The 17,225-nt window shown below is 49.5% G+C and overlaps 1 protein-coding gene across 1 annotated transcript in view; it reads right to left on the reverse strand.

The window, feature by feature from the left end:
* Rps6ka2 (ribosomal protein S6 kinase A2) overlaps nucleotides 1–17,225 on the reverse strand; it is a 142,988-nt gene that overhangs the window by 13,348 nt on the left and 112,415 nt on the right. The window contains exons 12-14 of the mRNA XM_038338882.1: nucleotides 12,395–12,497; nucleotides 5,941–6,071; nucleotides 4,964–5,089 (exon numbers count right to left, since the gene is read on the reverse strand). Coding sequence (XP_038194810.1) covers nucleotides 4,964–5,089; nucleotides 5,941–6,071; nucleotides 12,395–12,497 — 360 coding nt within the window. The remainder of the gene's footprint in view (nucleotides 1–4,963; nucleotides 5,090–5,940; nucleotides 6,072–12,394; nucleotides 12,498–17,225) is intronic.

Genomic DNA, 17,225 nt, shown 5'->3' on the forward strand with positions numbered 1-17,225 from the left:
GATGGAGTTATGACTGGGAGACCCCCGAGGTGTCCTTGAATATAGCTGTTGAACCTGGAATCATGTGAATATTACCTGTTAAAAATTAAAAGTGAGAATACTGCCCCTATCATAAAAACACCCGGAACAATGCTTGACCCCTTTCCTTACCATGGTATCGGTCTTATTCCTGTGTGTTCTTTGAATGTAAGTCATGAGACAAATTCTGACGAACAGCCATAAACATGTGTGAACCAATCCCGTTTCTTAAAGACCTTAAGATCTTGCTGACACTGAATAACACTTTAAGACTGCAGTAAGAATTAATGTGTATGTTCGACCAGGAGGTGTTGAAGGACATGCTGGCTAGTCTGTAATAACAGGGCACACACATGAGCATGGTGGACCATGAAAACACACTGAATATCCTTTGTTCGGTGGAACTTGCAAAGCATCTCCATCAAATACCATAAGGAAGTGAGGTGTTCCCTCGGGTGGCTGTTGAGAGGTGGAAAAATACACAAGATCCTTCAGTGGGTTTCCTGGTGGGATGGCTTCCTGGGAATGATGTAGCTGGATTTAATTCCAACTAGAGCAAGCCCTGTGGATTACATTCTTGGCTCTTCCCTCCAGGTAGTAGAGACAACCACAGTCACAGGCAGGAGGAAGGGGAGGTGTGTCTCACTGATCTGCTTCTCATCAGGAAGAGAGGTGTAGAAGGGTCAGGCAGCATCCTGCCCGGTGGACAGCTGTCCCTGCTCCCCACGGGTGTGATGATGTGTAGCACGCTGGCTCTCACACTTCTCAGAGGTGGTAAGCCAAGGCCTGTATGTACCTGGAGCAAGTGTGCCTGCTATCACAGCTGGTGCAGGAGGATGGCTCTTCTTATCAGGGAACTCACGTGTGCTGGTGGCTGATGCTGCTACACAGCAGTCTTTGTCACTACCAAGGCATTCCCCCACCCTTCCAGTTTTCCCTTTCTGTGTCTGTAGGTGTCCTTCCTTGTACTTCTCAGCTCCCTATCACTGAAGCACCCCTTTCTGGGTGCCGGGCCACGTGCAGTCTGGGTCTGACGGCAGCAGGGTGAGCACCTGGGCAAGCAGAACGTACCCCCTAGGCCCACTTCTTTTCACTTGTTGGAAGGACCCTAGTGTGTTGGAAGCAAGTTAAGTAGAGTGTGTAATTACTTAAAAAAAAAATAACTAAGAGTTTCTCCTGTAAAGTTAAACAAACGACAGAGTAAGAACTCCAGTGTTTTCTTGGTAGGAAAAAAATTAAAATTTCCACGCTAATGAGTCCTTCTAAAAATAAGCTCTCCCCAGGCCGAGCATCTGTTTGATTCCACTTCCTTGCTGGCTGACAAGTTATGTACACAGAATGAGAGTGAGCAAGGCAAGAACACTGCTGTGCTCAGAAGACATGCCGTGGGTCCAGACTCGGCCTCCCGTGGGCAGTGAGGCCTGTCCTGTCTTGGGTGTGGTGGTCACATCCCCTGCTGCAGTTAAAAACAGGGTGACAGACACCCAAACACCACCATCCAGCGTCTCACGTAGAAGCCAAAAACACTTTGGGAAAACTGGCTGTGAAGACATGGGAGACTGGGCCGTGCTCCTCATCTTTCACCCCGCACACAGATCAGACACCTCAACAATGGTCCTTGTCGGGGGCGGGGGCGGGGTGGGGATTAGCAGCAATGAGGAGCTGATAGGGGAGGGGATTCAGATTTTTCAAGGTGTGGCCACAGATACGTTGCTCTGGATCAGACGTGATTCAACTCAGTGGCCACAGGCAGAATGGACATGGAGTAGGGGCGGGTGCTGGGAGGAGGAGAAGGTTCTAGAGGGGAAAAGGAGGCAACAGGGAGTGGAAATGAGTTAAATAAACAATTAAATAGCTTTGAGAGAATGGGGCGACATGCACTTCAGAACAACTCTAAGGCACTTTAACTTTTATTGCGTTCATTTCTTTAGCTATGTGTGGCTATGCACAGCTCAGGGCACATGTAAGAGCCATGACAGCTTGCTGGAGCTAGCTCCTTCCTTCCACCATGAAGGTCCCGGGAATGGAACTCAGCACACTGGGCTTGGCAGCAAGGATCTTTCATTTTTATCTGATCCTAACTGCAGGCATTTAGTAAGAACGGGTGTGCTGCCGAGGGGTGTGGTCGCCGCCTCGTACTGACCAGGTCCACCTGCCTCCCCAGAACTTCAGCCATAGGAGGCGGGGTTGTCAGTAAAGAGCTGTCCTGCCTGAGCTAAGGCTCTGGTTTGAAAAGCAAGGGCACGAGGAAAGGCTGGCTGAAGGGCGTCTCTGTTAACCTCAGAGTCTCAGTTACTCTCCTTCTGTGGTGGCCTCTGGTTCTGTGACCAGAAAGGATGTGTCAGAGATGGAACAACGCAAAGCAGCAGGCTTCCTGAAGGCGAAGTCAAGGGGGCAGTATGCTCTCAGAACTGAGCAAGCTCTACAGTGCAGGCCTCTGTCTTCTAGAGCTCAATCTGCCCCACCACACGCCCAGCTGGCGTGAGTTCACAGGCTCTGCTCGCCAGAGCTGTGTGGACACAGAAGTCCATCAACTGTTGGCTCTTCCATCTTTGAACCCAGTAAAGATTCAGCCTCAGAGAAGTGGACTTATTGCTGCCCATCCACAAGGAGCTTGTGTGTGCTCCTAGGCCGAATGTGGAAGCTGTCTTGCCAAGCTTTTCCATGGTCCTGCTCCATTTCATGAGGGTTAATTTAAGCATTTTCCAAACAATAAATTATGACCCCCTATAGTCTTAGAAAGGACAAGGGGATCCCTGCATGTTTACCACTTGGTTTTTCTAGGGAGTTTCAAGGCTTCAATGGCAAGCAGGAGCTCCTAGCTTTTCTTCTACTGACAACTAGAGATACAACACTTAGTTTTCTTCCCGGGGTGTACAGGCTGGGAAGGGGAGCTGTCACAGATTGCTCATGGTCAGACCTCAACAGGATCTTTGAGCACAGAGTCCTAACTCCCAACAAAGCTGATTCCAGATGGAGGCTCTGCGTGAGAGCTGGACATGGGAAGACCAGAGAGAGCATGCCACTGGCCTCGTCAATGGGACGGGTGCAGGGCACAGAGGAGCACTAAATAGTAGTGGGCTGTTTCTAGAAGGGCCCTGGGGCTGCCGGACTGGCCGCACAATGGATGTATTTCTTAGGCTCTCTGGCAGCGCCGCTTGCTTCTAGGAGTGCTGCTGGCCTCGAGATAAACAATCTAAAGAATTTCTGTGAGAAACAACTCACACAGAGAAATACTAAAGAAGCCCACACAAGCCACAAAGCGCTGAAAAGTCCTCCAGGCAAGGCAGAACACAGATCTTCTGTACACCCCAGCCACGCGCAATCCAGACCCGTGACTGTGCCCCAGCAGGGTCGGCTCCATGACACCAGGTGCTGACCCTGCCGTAACTGTGAGCTCCTGTTTCCACTGTAATCACCTCGAGGACTCCGGGAAGTTTGGACCAATTTGTCAAAAGGCCACAGATTCCTGAGATGTTTGGCTGATGTCTGTTTTGCTGAAAGCTGCTGAATGTTTTCACAGTCTGAGATACCTGGGGCAGACAGTCTGTGAAGACGCACTTTCTCTTGAGAATATGCTTTTGAGAAATGTCCAGTGTCAAGAAAGGATGCACAATACCCCAAGCTCAGTAGACCAAGCAGCTTTTTCAGAGCCTGGAAAACCACAATGGGTAGAAACTGCCCTTGCCTTGCTGGCCAGCTCCACCTCTCTCTAGGCTCTCTCTGAAGAGCTGGGACGGCGTCACATGCCAAGCAGAGCCCGTATGGTTCACATCACGATGAGGCAGCCTCAGACTTTGCTCCTCAAGTCTGCGTCCGTGTGTCTGTGTGTGTGTGCGGGGGGGGGGGGGGATTGCACACGTGCCACAGCATAGGTGTGAAGGTGAGAGAACAACCTCAAGATTCAGTCCTTCCCTTCCAACCATCTGAAACACAGTCTCTTTCTCATCGTTGCCCTCTGCATAGCCCAGGCTAGCGGCCCAAGCAATCCTGGGATCCTCCTGTCTCTGCCTCCCATCTTACCGAGGAGCTCAATACAGATGTTTTACACACCTGGCTTTATGTAGGCTGTGCAGACTTGCAGTCAGGTCCACATGCTCTGCCGCAAGCGTTCTACCCACCGAGCCATCTCTCCAGCCCTATGTGTCATGTGTCAGGGGCGGGTGGCTGAGGTTAGACCACCTCATGGTTGTGGAGAGAGAACATGCAGTGTGTGATGCATGTGTGTGCTTCTGTGTATGTCAGGTGCTGACTTCAGAAGAAGGAAGCTCTAGCTTACTAACTAGAAAGCTCTAGAAATTAGCATTTTGGATGCTCAGGTCAAAGATTTAACCTACAGCAGTTACGGAGGTGAAGATGACCACCCAGAGCTCGACAAATTGGATTACGGTGTCATCTGTGCTATCCACAGGTCTTGGTGGCTGGAGAAAAGCATTAGCTGCCCCCTTTATTCTCTATTTCTATTTATTTCTTTGATTATTTTTTCGCAGCTGTATCTCTTTTCCTTCCTCCCTCCCCCACTTTCCTTCCTTTGATAAATGCTATGCCTGTTTGCCCACTTCTGTCTTCTAGATCCTGTGTGTGCAGGGCTATTTTTCTTGGCATACTATACTTAGTTACTAAAGATGACTGGTTCCATGTTGGACATAACTGAAATATTTATGATTTGAAAAGACTTTTTTTTTGTCCTTTGAGATAGGGTCCTGCTATGTAACCCAGGCTCATCTGGAACACTCAGTTCCCCTACCTCGGTTTCCTGAGTGCTTTAATTAAAGCTGTGTTACCACACCCAGCTTGCAAAATAAGTTTTAAATGGGTGACCTCATATCAAAATAAACTGAAGTCTCCCACACTGATCTCAGAAGCCGTGGCTGGGCAGAAACTGTTCAGCACCCGCGTTCCAGCTGGCGGCGCTGCCCAGCGAGGCCAGGGCTCCTTGCCTTACCTTCACAGCGTACTCCGCGTCAGTGGCTTTGTGAACACAGCGCTTGCACACCGAGTAGGAGCCCACCCCGATGTCCTCCTTGATCTCGTAGCCATCGGTGAAGTGGATATTGTTCCCGTGTAATTGCTGCAGAGGCCAAGACAGGGTGGTTAGCAACTCTTCACCAGGTGCATGGGCCACAGACCCACAGATCTGGGCACCCTGGGAACTTGGGAGCTCGAGGAAATGACGAATTCCTTGCCCAAGGTCACAGAGCTATGCATAGATGGTTCTAGAGCTCCTGTGGCCTGTGGCTTTCAACATTCAGACACCTGGATATTATGAGTCTTCTGAGCACTTGTTTCTCCAGAGACCTGTGGTGGTGAGACTCTGTGGAGCCGGTGCAGATACACTTGTGTGTGGCTACAGTCCCATTTCCAGAGTGAGCATTCAGATGAAAGCACCAAGCCCAATTGTTTAAACCAGAAGTCAGCTCTGGCTCACGTGCACAGTCCCCGCCTGCTCACCACTGAGAACAAGTGCCCCACTAAGCATAGCCACCAGGGAGACAAATGTCAGGAAAATCAAGTCAGTGCTATCTGATTACACTGAATGGAGACATCGAGCGCTCAAGTGAGTTTACTGCAAATCCTTCTGAGTTCTCGGAGTTCTAGCTATAATCATACAATACAGAAGTCTAAACGGCGTCCCCGGTGACCCCCGACGACATGGCACCCACAGCTCACACAGAGAAGATAGGGGATCCTCTATCCATGGGGATCCTCTCCTCAGACTGATTTTTCCTTTTTAGAAATGAATGTGTAACAGTTCAAACCACCAGGAAGATCACCGTAGCAACACTCAGTGACATTTAGGGGCAGGGATATGTTTGTCTTTGACCCACTGTTGGCACCCAACACTGAGGTGATAAAAATCCTCAGGGTCTCCAAGGCCAGGCCCCAGGGCCCTGAACTGATTCCTGGGGTAAGCAGACTTACCTGCACAATGGGGTGAATGGGGGCCTTGGGCATGTCTTGCTGTGAGGGCTCCTGGACCAGGCTGGAGGCCACGAAGCTGAATCCTCTGAACAGGTGATGGGCGTTTGCACTTGGGGGGACACCAGGAGAGTCTGTGGATGAGCAGTGCAAGGTTCACACCTCATGAGAGCCAGGTGAGCCGGGGAAGGACAATGGTGTGTACATATGTGTAGTGACTACACATGCAGCATGTATGTTGGCGAGGGTACATATGAGTAGACAGGCAGGAACATACGAAACTGCCAAGAGTCTGACCCGGCAAACACGCATCACATGGAAGTTTTCAGATAATCATTGATCACGTGTTTTTAGGTTACTGATTTGGAGGTTACTGGATATTCTTTAACAGAACCCAACACCCCTCCCTACTACAGAACAAAGCAAAAAGCTGCCAAAAACTCTAGCGGAAGTTGCCAGAAAGCAGGGCTGCCGTGAGCTCAGCACCTCCTTTCTGGGCTAAGCAGGTGCTGTATGCCTAAAGACAATCAGAGAAAAGCCAAGAATTTCCCCAGCTCCACATTCACCTACAGCCCGGACTTCTGCCCAAGGCCCAGTGCACAGCTGCAATGTGCCAAGGCTACCCTGCTCCATTCCTCTCGGACACGTGGGCAAAGTCCCTGCTGCCCACAGTCCAGCAGAAGAGTGACTGCTTTTCTAAGTTCCATGAGGGCTGTTCCAAAGCAGGACTGCTATGCTATGGGTCCCCTCCAGGTCCAACATTAGGTAAACGGGATGATAGGTAAATGGCTGGCAGGGGAGAAACGTGTGACAGATAGGAACGGGCAGAGGAAGCCATCTTATGGGCACCGTGTCTGGAGATGCTCAGGCAGAGATGAGTGGGCACATGCTTATTAAACGGGATGGCATGAAAGCTGAGGGATCCATAAAAGTGCAAGTAGCCTGCACATCTAGATTTGACCAAAGGAAAGCGATCTCAGGGCTGAGGGAGGGAACTCGAATTGCATGGATTCTTGGAAGAAGAGGGAGGGGCAATGGCCCCTGCACTCTCAAGTCACGCGTCCTCCGGAGAGCAAGCCCAAGCCTTGGAATTTAGTTCTCAGATTTACTAACAAAAGTACAAGTGTAGAAAATGTCCTTAGCATTATTTGTGACAGCAAAATAATCACAGCCAGCCTACATGCCAGTGTTAAGGACATCACAGCTACAGTGACATTTCATTTGTATTTTAATAAACAAAGCTTGCCTGGGCATCAGGAAAACAACCACACTGGCCACCTTACAGACCAGGATGTAACAACACGCGCCTTTAATCCCAGTAGCCACACTAACTTGCCACAGAAACCAGGCGGTAGTGGTGCACACCCTTAATCCTAGAAGTAGAGAGGATTATAAAACGGGAGGAGGCAGCTCTCAATCTCAGTTTTATTCTAAGATTCCTGAAGCCAGGATCGCCATTTTGGATTAAGGTCAAGGTAAGAGCCAGTGGGCTGGCTGTTTTGCTTTTCAGATCTTCAGGTTGAACTCCATTTCATTCTCTGAGCTTTTATTAATCATGTTTCACACAACCACAATTAGTAACAGTCTGCCTATATCAGAATGCTTTACTGATGGGTGGTGACTGTGTGTCTGTGTGTGTGCACGTGCGTGTGTGTGTGCTGTATGCCTTTGGGGATGCATACGTGAGTGAGCTTGTTTGTATGAAGGTCAGAAGTCAATATCACATGCCTTCTTTGGTCACTTTCCACCCAATTTTTTTTTTTTTTGAGAAAGGGTCTCTCATCGAACTTGGAGTTTATTTTATTGATTTAGCTAGGCTGCCTGGCCACAGAACTCTAGAACCATGTGTCTCCATGTACTCAGTTCTAGAATTACAGATACAGTGCCATACCTGGCTTTAATTAATTAATTTGTGTGTGCGTGTGTGTGTGTGTGTGTGTGTGTGTGTGTGTGCTTGTATATGTGTGTGTCAGAGAACAACTTTCAGGAGTCTTTCTTTGTCTCCTCCCACCCTGTCTGTCTTGTTCCTGCCATGCTACATACTCTAGGCTATCTGGCTGCCATGGTTTGAATGTGAAATGTCTCCCATAGGCTCCCTTAGGCTCATATACTTAGCTGGTTTGTTTGGAAAAGCCATAGAACTCTGGGAGATGGAGTCTATTGGAGGAAGTCCATCACCGGAGGTAGGCTTTGAGACTTTGTAGCCAGACCCTATTTCCTGCGCTCTCTCTCACCTTCCAGACTACCGATGCAACGTAATGGGCTGGCCTCCTGTTCTCACTACACCATCCAAGCCAGGATGGACTGTAACCCTAAGACTGTGAGCCAAATAAACCCTTTCTCTCTTAACTTATAAGGGTGTTTTAGCTCAGCAACAGAAGGTAAATAAGGCACTGGTCCAAGAGCCTCTGGGTAATTCTCCTATCTCTGATTCCCATAGGAGTGAGGGGATTACAGACACCAGCCACCACTTTCAGTTTTTGTGGGTTTCCAGGGATCAAACTTACGCTATCAGGATTTTTATCTCCTGAGCCATCCCACTGGCCTCTGTGTTGGACTTTTTTTTGTGAGTATTAAGGATCTGAATTGAGTTTGTATTTTATCTGTCCCCATCCCTTAGGTGACCGACTATGACAACCAGACACAGTCACGGACAAACACAGAAGTGTAATCCTAACAGTTTGAAATCAAAGACAAAGACGTCAAACACCAGTCAAGTGTGGTGGTAGCCTCCTGTTGAATTGGCAGACCTGGGAGGCTGAGCCAGCCTGGGCTTTATGACAAGACCCAGCTCAAGAAAACAGCAGAAATAACAACAACAACAAAAAATTAAAAAGTAAAAGATGGGAGAGAGAGAAAAGACAGAAAAAGGAATTTGTCAAATAATGAGAACTTGCCCACTGTAAATGAAGATTCAGCTGTGTAAACTCAAATATATTTATATATGAGAAGTAAATGGAATATGTAATCTATAACAAATTCTGTAATATATCAGAATACATAAATAAATAACATAAATAACATATTAACTAATAATATTATAATAGATAACTTAGTTTTTTGTAAGTATGTGACAATTTAAAAATATATACATTAAACATCATATGTACATATATACATATTTACGCTATATCTATATCTATGAGAATGAACAGGTGTACATTTACACATTCTGGCATCATTTACCCCGAGGAGACAGAGCGCCCTTTCCTCCCCTTCCAGTCCTTTACTTTGACATAGAAACAATGGTGGGGAAGGGTGTCGGGAGGAAGAGGCTCCTGTCCAGGAATGTAATTTTTGTTCCTTCATATTCTGCTTTGGGTACAGGTTTATGAGGGCAACTGCTTCACAGCCCAGGGGCAAGGCCAGTGAGGAGCAGCGGCTCTGATCCCAGACAGGGCCACTGTGTGCTTTCCTGGGGCAGAGATGCCAGCCCACCATAAGAGACAGGAAGCTTCCTGGATGCAGGTTCATCTTAAGACCCCTGGACAGAAAGGGAACAGACCCGAGATTTGCTGCCTTGCACGAGCTCAATCTCCCACACAGACAGACACTCATGGGACCCTGAATTAATGTGACCGAGGTGAGTGCCTGGAAATGGATTTCAAATGTGCTAGACTGGGGATGCTTAATTAAAAGGCAAGGCATGGCAGGACTGTTTTTAGAACGTGAAGTTATGCGCAGCGAGACACCCAATGGCTGAATGAGGTTTAATGTAGACGGCTGCTTCCCTCAGCCTAGGCTCTAACGATGGACGGGCTTCTGTTGTGTCAGGAGCTTTGGTTGTCTCCCTTCTCCCAGCACGGGGTTCTCGCTTTGAGTTCTATTTTCCTAGCGAGAGACTGGACCAGAGGAAAAGGTTTAACGATGAGTATGTCAGTCTCAAGGACTTAGGGTTAAGAACTTGGGCTGTTCTAGGAATTCGCTGAGCCTGGCAGTGCTCAGGGACTAGACTGGGGTCTGTTTACAGCACACTGGGTGTGTGCCTGTGCACGTTTGTAGGGAACAGGTCACGTGAACTTGAACTGATGCATTTTTAATCGTGAGAAAATGCAGCCAGAGTCTGCAATGTTTTCCGGGCAGTAAAGACGCATACATCTCTCTGCATAGAGCCAAGAAGTCAGCAGAGACGCAAGGATGGCCAGCCTGCTGGAGTGCAGAGGTCTTTGGAAGAGGCCGGAGGAACTGACATTTGATGTGTGAGGCAGGAGAGTAAATGGCAGGTAGCAGGAACAGAATTCAGAATGCTTTATACTCAACTGATAGGTGCTGAGTGCAGCCTAGTTCATACGGAAGAGCGAAATTACAAGGGAAGCTAAAAAAGTCAACTTCTAAAAGCACCCATGAGCTCCTGGCCAGGGGGAAAGATTTGCAGACCTTAGATTGACACGCTCCACCGAGCAGTGACTTCTGATCAGGAAGCCTAAGGTCGCTTGCAGCTTCACGTTAATGGAGACGGAAAGTCTACCGCATGAACACCCTCAGTTTCTAGACGGTTTCAGAATCACTCCACTGCTCTTTCTTTAACTTAGTGGTCTACTCAGCAACCATGCTGGGAAAATCAGGGTGACTTCTCTGCATCTTCAGCACTTCTATTACTGCCTCCCCCAAAGGCAAACTGCTTGACAGGGTCTATTAGTATCTGAACAAACCACAATACTAAGGAATGATATAAGCCAGTTCTAGACACAGGGTTGTATGCTCCATGTCTAATGGGTTTTCCTTGGGCTAATATTGATAAAACATCATTTTCTGTGCACAAAAGGTTTACTTAAGGCAACAACAACCAACTAGGTTGGAGTTTGAATTCCCCATGGAATGCCGAGAGCACACGTGATTGTCGGGAAGACCTTGCATTGGCCCCTTTGCGCTCAGCAGTGCAGCTTAGTTTGTGCTTGGAGCATTTTAAACATGCAGCTTGCCATGACAGACTTGTAACTAATGCTACCCTTCCCAGTGAGGACCCTACCATCCCCAAGGTCTGGGTGGAGTCTGCTCTGGCTCACAGGCAGAGTAAACTGCTCTTGTGTTCCTTCATCTTGGGGTTAGATGCAGGATTGGCCTGCCACTCAGGTGGCTCCAGGCTCTGACCGCATGAACTCAGCACCTGGATAGGGATGGTCCCCTGTGTGCTGGCTCATGCTGTCATGGGACTGACTGCTCGGTGGCATGACCACACTCAAGGACAATCCTTCCTCAGCAGTGCTGGTCTACACTAGTCTTCTCTAGGCAGGGGCGGAGCCTAGAGGTCAGAGGGAGCCATCTTTGTGCTGTCTGGGGTCGAATGTCCAGAATCAACACACACACTGCCTTGGCTCTTCACGCCATTTCGCTCAAAGAGTAGCTATCCTAGACCCACGTGAAGTGCCCATTCAGTCCCAAAGGCCCATCCATCATCATCCAGAGGAGGGCATGCCCATCTCCCTGCCCAGCAGGGTGCAGATAAAGGCATTGCTCCAGAGCCTGTACCCAGGGGGAACAGGGTGGGGTCTCTATTCCATTTCTCCCAACTTGAGACTCATGGTTGGTAATCTTGTTTTGTGGTTAGTTCCCAATAACCATACACCATTTCCTATTTGAAAGCAGTGGAAAATCCCAAAGAATCCATGCACAGCCTCTGGCAGCTCTACAACGGCTGGCTGAACTCGCTCCCGAGTCGACAGGGGCTGAGGCTCCGTCCGCTCTGCTCGTTACCACCGCAGTCGCTCCCGCTGCCCTGCCCACAGACAGCTGCGTTTGCAGACAGGATTCTCACGGAAGAAGTCAGGGAGTGGTCCCTACTCCCACAGGACTGGTGTAACACAGCACTCTCCAGGTTTCCCCATTCACAGAGGAAAGGCCATGAGAGGACACGGGAGGTGGCCAACCATAGAGAGTCATAGCCAGGAACAGACCCTGCCAGCACCTGACCTTGAACCCAGTCTCCCCGACTGTGACACAACACACATCTCTTGCTAAACCACCAGCCCTCCAGTGCCGCCCCATCACGGTGGTTTAAGGCAATCATGGAAAGCAGAGCCACAGACCCCAGAGATCTCAAACACCACGAAGCTAAATTTCTGTGCTGGGATCCAGTTGCACTGTATCCATCAAACAGGCCCAGCGTTCACAGAAATAACATTTAGTTCATAAGCCCACAGCCCTAAAGATAGCCACTTTCTCTCACAGATCACTGAAGTGAGCCACCTGCTTCTTTTCTGTGTCTTGCCTGTGTGTCCCTGGGAGGATTGTCACGCCTACCATCTCACAGCCAGAGAGGAGTTCACAGAACCCTGAAAGGTTGCGTGTGTCTGTCACATGAAGAATAGTGAGAATTGGTTCGGCTACTGACCCCTTAGTGCCAAGCAGAAGTCAGGAAGGCCACAGGGGTCTAAAGTTACTCCCTAAGGGAGCGACATTCACACAGTCTCTCTGGAGTCAGATGGGATCAGACCAACTGGGAGGAACCAGTACATACCTGTGGGTGTTCTTGCAGTAAACTCGGGGTCAAAGTGGAAGGTGTCCTCAGGTCTGCCCACTGCTGGCTTGAAGGGTGGCTTGATCTCCTTACGGTACAGCTTCTGCAGGGAGAGAGGGACAGATACTGAGAACAGGCAACAGGGAGCAGAGATCAGAGGCCAGAAACAGCTCTCACGCTTTCAAGATGAGGTGCATGTAGATTGTATGTGCCATCTCTATAACTATAAAAACTATATCTCACTGTGCGTGTTCCACAGAAGACCATGTATGCAATACAGATATTACATGTTAGATGTGAGTTACAAAAGGTATAGTTTGAGGTTTAAAGGTTTGAGATCTGTAGAATATCCTTCCATTTAGTACAATAGTTTTCTAACTTATTTTTGGTTACAGGATTTTTATCTCCAAGAAGGCATTATGGGTTGCCCAGACACACTGAGCACTGTGGCTGTGGAATCACCGCCTTGGAGCCTACTTCAGCTCTCTGGGGACTCTGAAAACCGAGGCCCAGAAAAACCCTTCGCTCGTGTAGCTCTTCCCAATGTCACGGCCATCAGGAAAACACACAGAAGTCCAGGACTGTCCACCAGGACTGTCCATGGTTCCTTCCAGGACTGTCCATGGGTGGGTCCTTACAGGACTGTCAGTGGGTCCTTCCAGGCAGACCTGCTGCTGAAACCTGCTTTCCAAACCCAAAGCGTGCTCTTTAATCCTCCGTGAAGATGATACTGGATGAGGTCATTGAATGACAGTGCACACATCTTTGAGATCGGGCAAGGTACCTGTGATGGGCATTGTGGATGGTGGTGAGTCAAGGGTACCAAGAGGCAGAGATGGGAGGGGAAGGAAGAAGCAGGCAGCATGGGGAGAACTGGGATTCTGGAACAATTCATGCCCACCCTGAGGTCAGGGGGGGAAGATGGGACCGCATGGTCCAACTCATCGTTTTGAATCATTTCATTTGTCCCTCCGCGTTCAGATGACATCAGCTTGGCACTGACACTGAGACAGATCTCGCATCGCCCAAGTGCTGAGGATGCTGGGCAGGCACATCGGGGTCACACACACCTCAGAAGCCATGTGGAAAGCGAGCGAAGGCAGAGAGGACAGACAGAAGTGAAGACAGGAGACCGACTCCACCCTGGGGTTGCAGACCCAAACATCTGCTTGTTGTACAGTTTTGACTGCAGCGTTCTCAAATTGATCTGCTCCATTGAGCGGCGGGCAGAGATGAGCTGTTCCTGCAATGGCAAAGCAGCCATGCCAGCACAGAATGTGGCGGAATGAGAGGAATGAGGAGAACGGACAATGTCCAGGGCACTGTGGACGGGCTGCGCCAGTGTCTGCGAGGAAGAACACAACCTCCACAAGTCTACGCCACTCAAGACATGCCACCAAGTCCTCAGACAGGAGGCACTGTGGCCACAATCCTCAGGGGGATGTTGAAAGGGTGAGCTCTCCTGGTGCGTTCAGGAGGAAGTGGTAGAAATCCTCCTGCAGCAGCGGGAGCAAGAGCACATGATGAAAACCCACTAACGAAACACTGGATGCACCTCATGTCCTCATGTGCCATGAGCCACTATCCTCCACCTGTGCCAGCCAGTGCACAGGACAGGCAAGGCCAACAAGCTGCATCGCGCCACCCACAGAGCCACTCAGTTTCTCTTCAGAGTCTTTCTCACGTCACAGAGAAACATGAGGTGCCCAGCCGGCAATGTATAAAGCACTACACGCATGATTCACTAGAATTAATAGTTAACAGTAACGGCCATGCCTGCCCAGCCCCTATGCCGAGGGTCTGGGCTTGGGCCTTGGACAGTGGTCTGGAAAGAAGCAATTTGGCAGGAACCTGCCACCCTGGGGCTGAATCTGGTGAAGTACTGTTCTCTGCCTGTCCAAGTGCCATTTTGCCCGCCCTGGGTTTGCTTGCTAGAAGTCGGCTGGCTGGATGCCAATTTGGACTGCTTTGCTTAGCCTGTGAGGTCACCTTTTATGTTTATTTTGGGTTTGTGCTAATCCTGAGTTCTCAGCATTGCTTCAGCCACCGAGGGAAAAGTAAACACAGCTTATATTTGCCAGCTCCACCGTCCTCTGCATAAGCTTCCTGGTCTATAATTAACTTGTAATTTTTCACTTAGCTAGGAGAGCAGCACGGGTGTTGGGGGGGGGGCAGACCCCAGAAAGAGCATTAATGTGCTGGAAGCCGAGGGCAAATGGAAAGACAGGAAAACCACAGAGACCCTGTCACCCTCCGCCTGCCTCAGCTAACACTGGTGACCCTCACTTCTGGGTGGATGACACTCTCTGTGCCAACAGGTCACCAGATCCTCAGGGGACAGCTGGTGGATGACAGAAATTTACTCTAAAAAAAAAAGACAGAAATATATGCTGGCAATTTGGGGGTCACAGAAGGCAATAGAAAGAAAAATAAATAGGCTGCTGTTTTCTCAGCTGCATCCTGAGGCTACACTTGGATAGACTCCACAGGCCGGATCTGATGTGGCAAATGTCTTCATTGTCACTACTGAATGCCCTCACTGCCAAGGGGTGTGGAAGGGGATCCCCTGGTGAAGAGAGTCCTGCAGAGCATGGGACTTCAGTGGTTTTCAGTGATCTGAGCTACTGACACCAAGAAGGTGCACAAGACAGTACAAAACTAAGTCCAACAGCCTTCTCGAAGCATGGTGTGTATGTGTGTGTGTGTGTGTGTGTGTGTGTGTGTCTGTGCATGTATGTGTGTTCGTGTGTGTGTATACGGTGGGGTCAGGCTACTCATGGCCTTGCTGTGGCCACACAAGGGCAGCACCTAGACCACGCAGGGGAAGGACAGCTGTGACAGAGGGTTAGGACAGATCAGACCAGCAAGGCCTTCACATTGTCTCCCAAGGGCCCCTGAGCCTGAACATGGCTCTTTTGAAGCCATTCACACCTGTGCTCTTAGCTGGGCCCCTCCTTCCTTCCTCCTGGGTCCATCTCTTCCTACTCACCTCTCCCCTGCTTCTGTTTTCTCTTACCTGGATACTCACACAGCACTGCGATGCTGAACAGGCACCTCAGGGTGCACCAGGCATCTCCCCATCCCTCTAGGGTAGGGCTTCTTCCCACTACCACGCTGTAGGCACCTCCCTTCTGCTGTATCCAGCCATGCTACAAGCATTGCTTATGGCTAGATAAATTAACATGAAAGCAGGTTCCTGGGCTCCTCTACCATGCAGGACTATTTATCAGAGCCATAGACAAAAGAAGGTGCTATTGCTCCAGGCTCTGCAGGGTGCTGTCTGGCAAGGACAAGGTGAGAGTAAACATTTGTGGTCTTGGTGACCCTGAAGGGCCTCTTTGGAGCCAAATGAAATAAAACTGAATGCCAAAAGAAACAGACAACAACAATAAGAAACCCTTCCCCACATTATTCAAGCCTGAATTAGTTTCAAATGATACAGAAATGCCACTCCTTAGTACAGGAATCCAGTGTCTATGTTTGCACCAAAGGGACATTGTTCCCCAAATGACAGAGAGACCAAGGAGAGCTCCGAGCCTGGTGTAGTTTATGGAAGGTGTATACGGCTGCAGAAGGGATCCCACAGACCTAGTCCAGCCTTGCCCCACTATGACCGTTAGCTTTAATTGCCAGCGGATACAGCCTAGAATAACATAGGAACAGAGTCTCAATGAGGGACTGTCCACATTGGGTTGGTCTGTGGGCATGTCTGTGGAAGACTGTCTTTAGTGACTGATATGGGCGACCTGGCCCACTGTGGGTGGAATCATTCCCTAGGCATGAGGTCCTAAACTGTATTAAGAGTTGAGAAATGGAACTATTCACAAACAAGAGGCATGACTGTGCTCTTTCTCCATGCTCTTGGATAGATATGATGTAACCAACTGTCTCAAGTTTCCGTGCTTAACTTCCCAACAGTAACGGGCGGTACCCTGGAACTATGAGGGGAGACAAGTCTGACTTCTGTAAGTTGCTTTTTGTCCAAATATTTCAGCACAACAACAGAAAAAGAGCAAGAACTCTGGGTTCCAGTCCCATCTGCAACTCAAATTCTAGAAAGGTCAATACTCAGACACCCACATGGCCACTGCCAGCTCTAGGATGTCTTTAGATTGTTATTCATCAAAATTCCTTCTCATCCTCTGAGGGGATGCTACCTCTGAGCCACCACCTGTGGGCATGGCTGGGGATTTCCCTTCCTTTCCAGGTACAGCCTAGGACTATCTCCACCCAAGCAACTCCCTGCCTGCTAAGTCACCCTCCCTGGCCTAGCAACTCCCTCTCCATTCCCTGGCTGTATACACCACAGAGAAAGGGTGTGTGTGTGTGTGTGTGTGTGTGTTGGGGGGAAGCTCCTTCCTGGCCTGAGAGAGACTTCTAGGATTCCACCCCTGACCTCTTGCTGCTCCTCACTCATCAAGGGCTCTTATTCACCCCTCCCTCCCTCCCTCCCTCTCTCCCTCCCTCCCCTCTCCACCCCACCTCTCTCTCTCAGAGGCATCTTTCTGGTGGCTCCCTAGCTTGTTTAGAAGCCTGGGTCAAGTCTTCTGAGTCAGCAGCCCTGATTTCCCTTGGCTCACATTTGAGGACAGAGACAGAAAGGGACAAAACTCATCACAAACCAGTGATACCATGTGGCAGATTCAAAGCTAATGGGGCAGGGGAACAGAGGAGCAAGGCTGGGGTCCGGAGACCATGGCAGGTGTCCTGTGCTGACACTGAAGAGAAGACAGAGGGGGGACATAAAAAGGCAGATCCAGGAAGATGGCCAGTGGAGAGAGAGGAACAGGTAGGTTAGGGCATGATTCCTGATGTGGGACATCCTTCTATA

This window comes from Arvicola amphibius, chromosome 8 (genome assembly GCF_903992535.2).
Source record: "Arvicola amphibius chromosome 8, mArvAmp1.2, whole genome shotgun sequence".
Classification (NCBI taxonomy): domain Eukaryota; kingdom Metazoa; phylum Chordata; class Mammalia; order Rodentia; family Cricetidae; genus Arvicola; species Arvicola amphibius.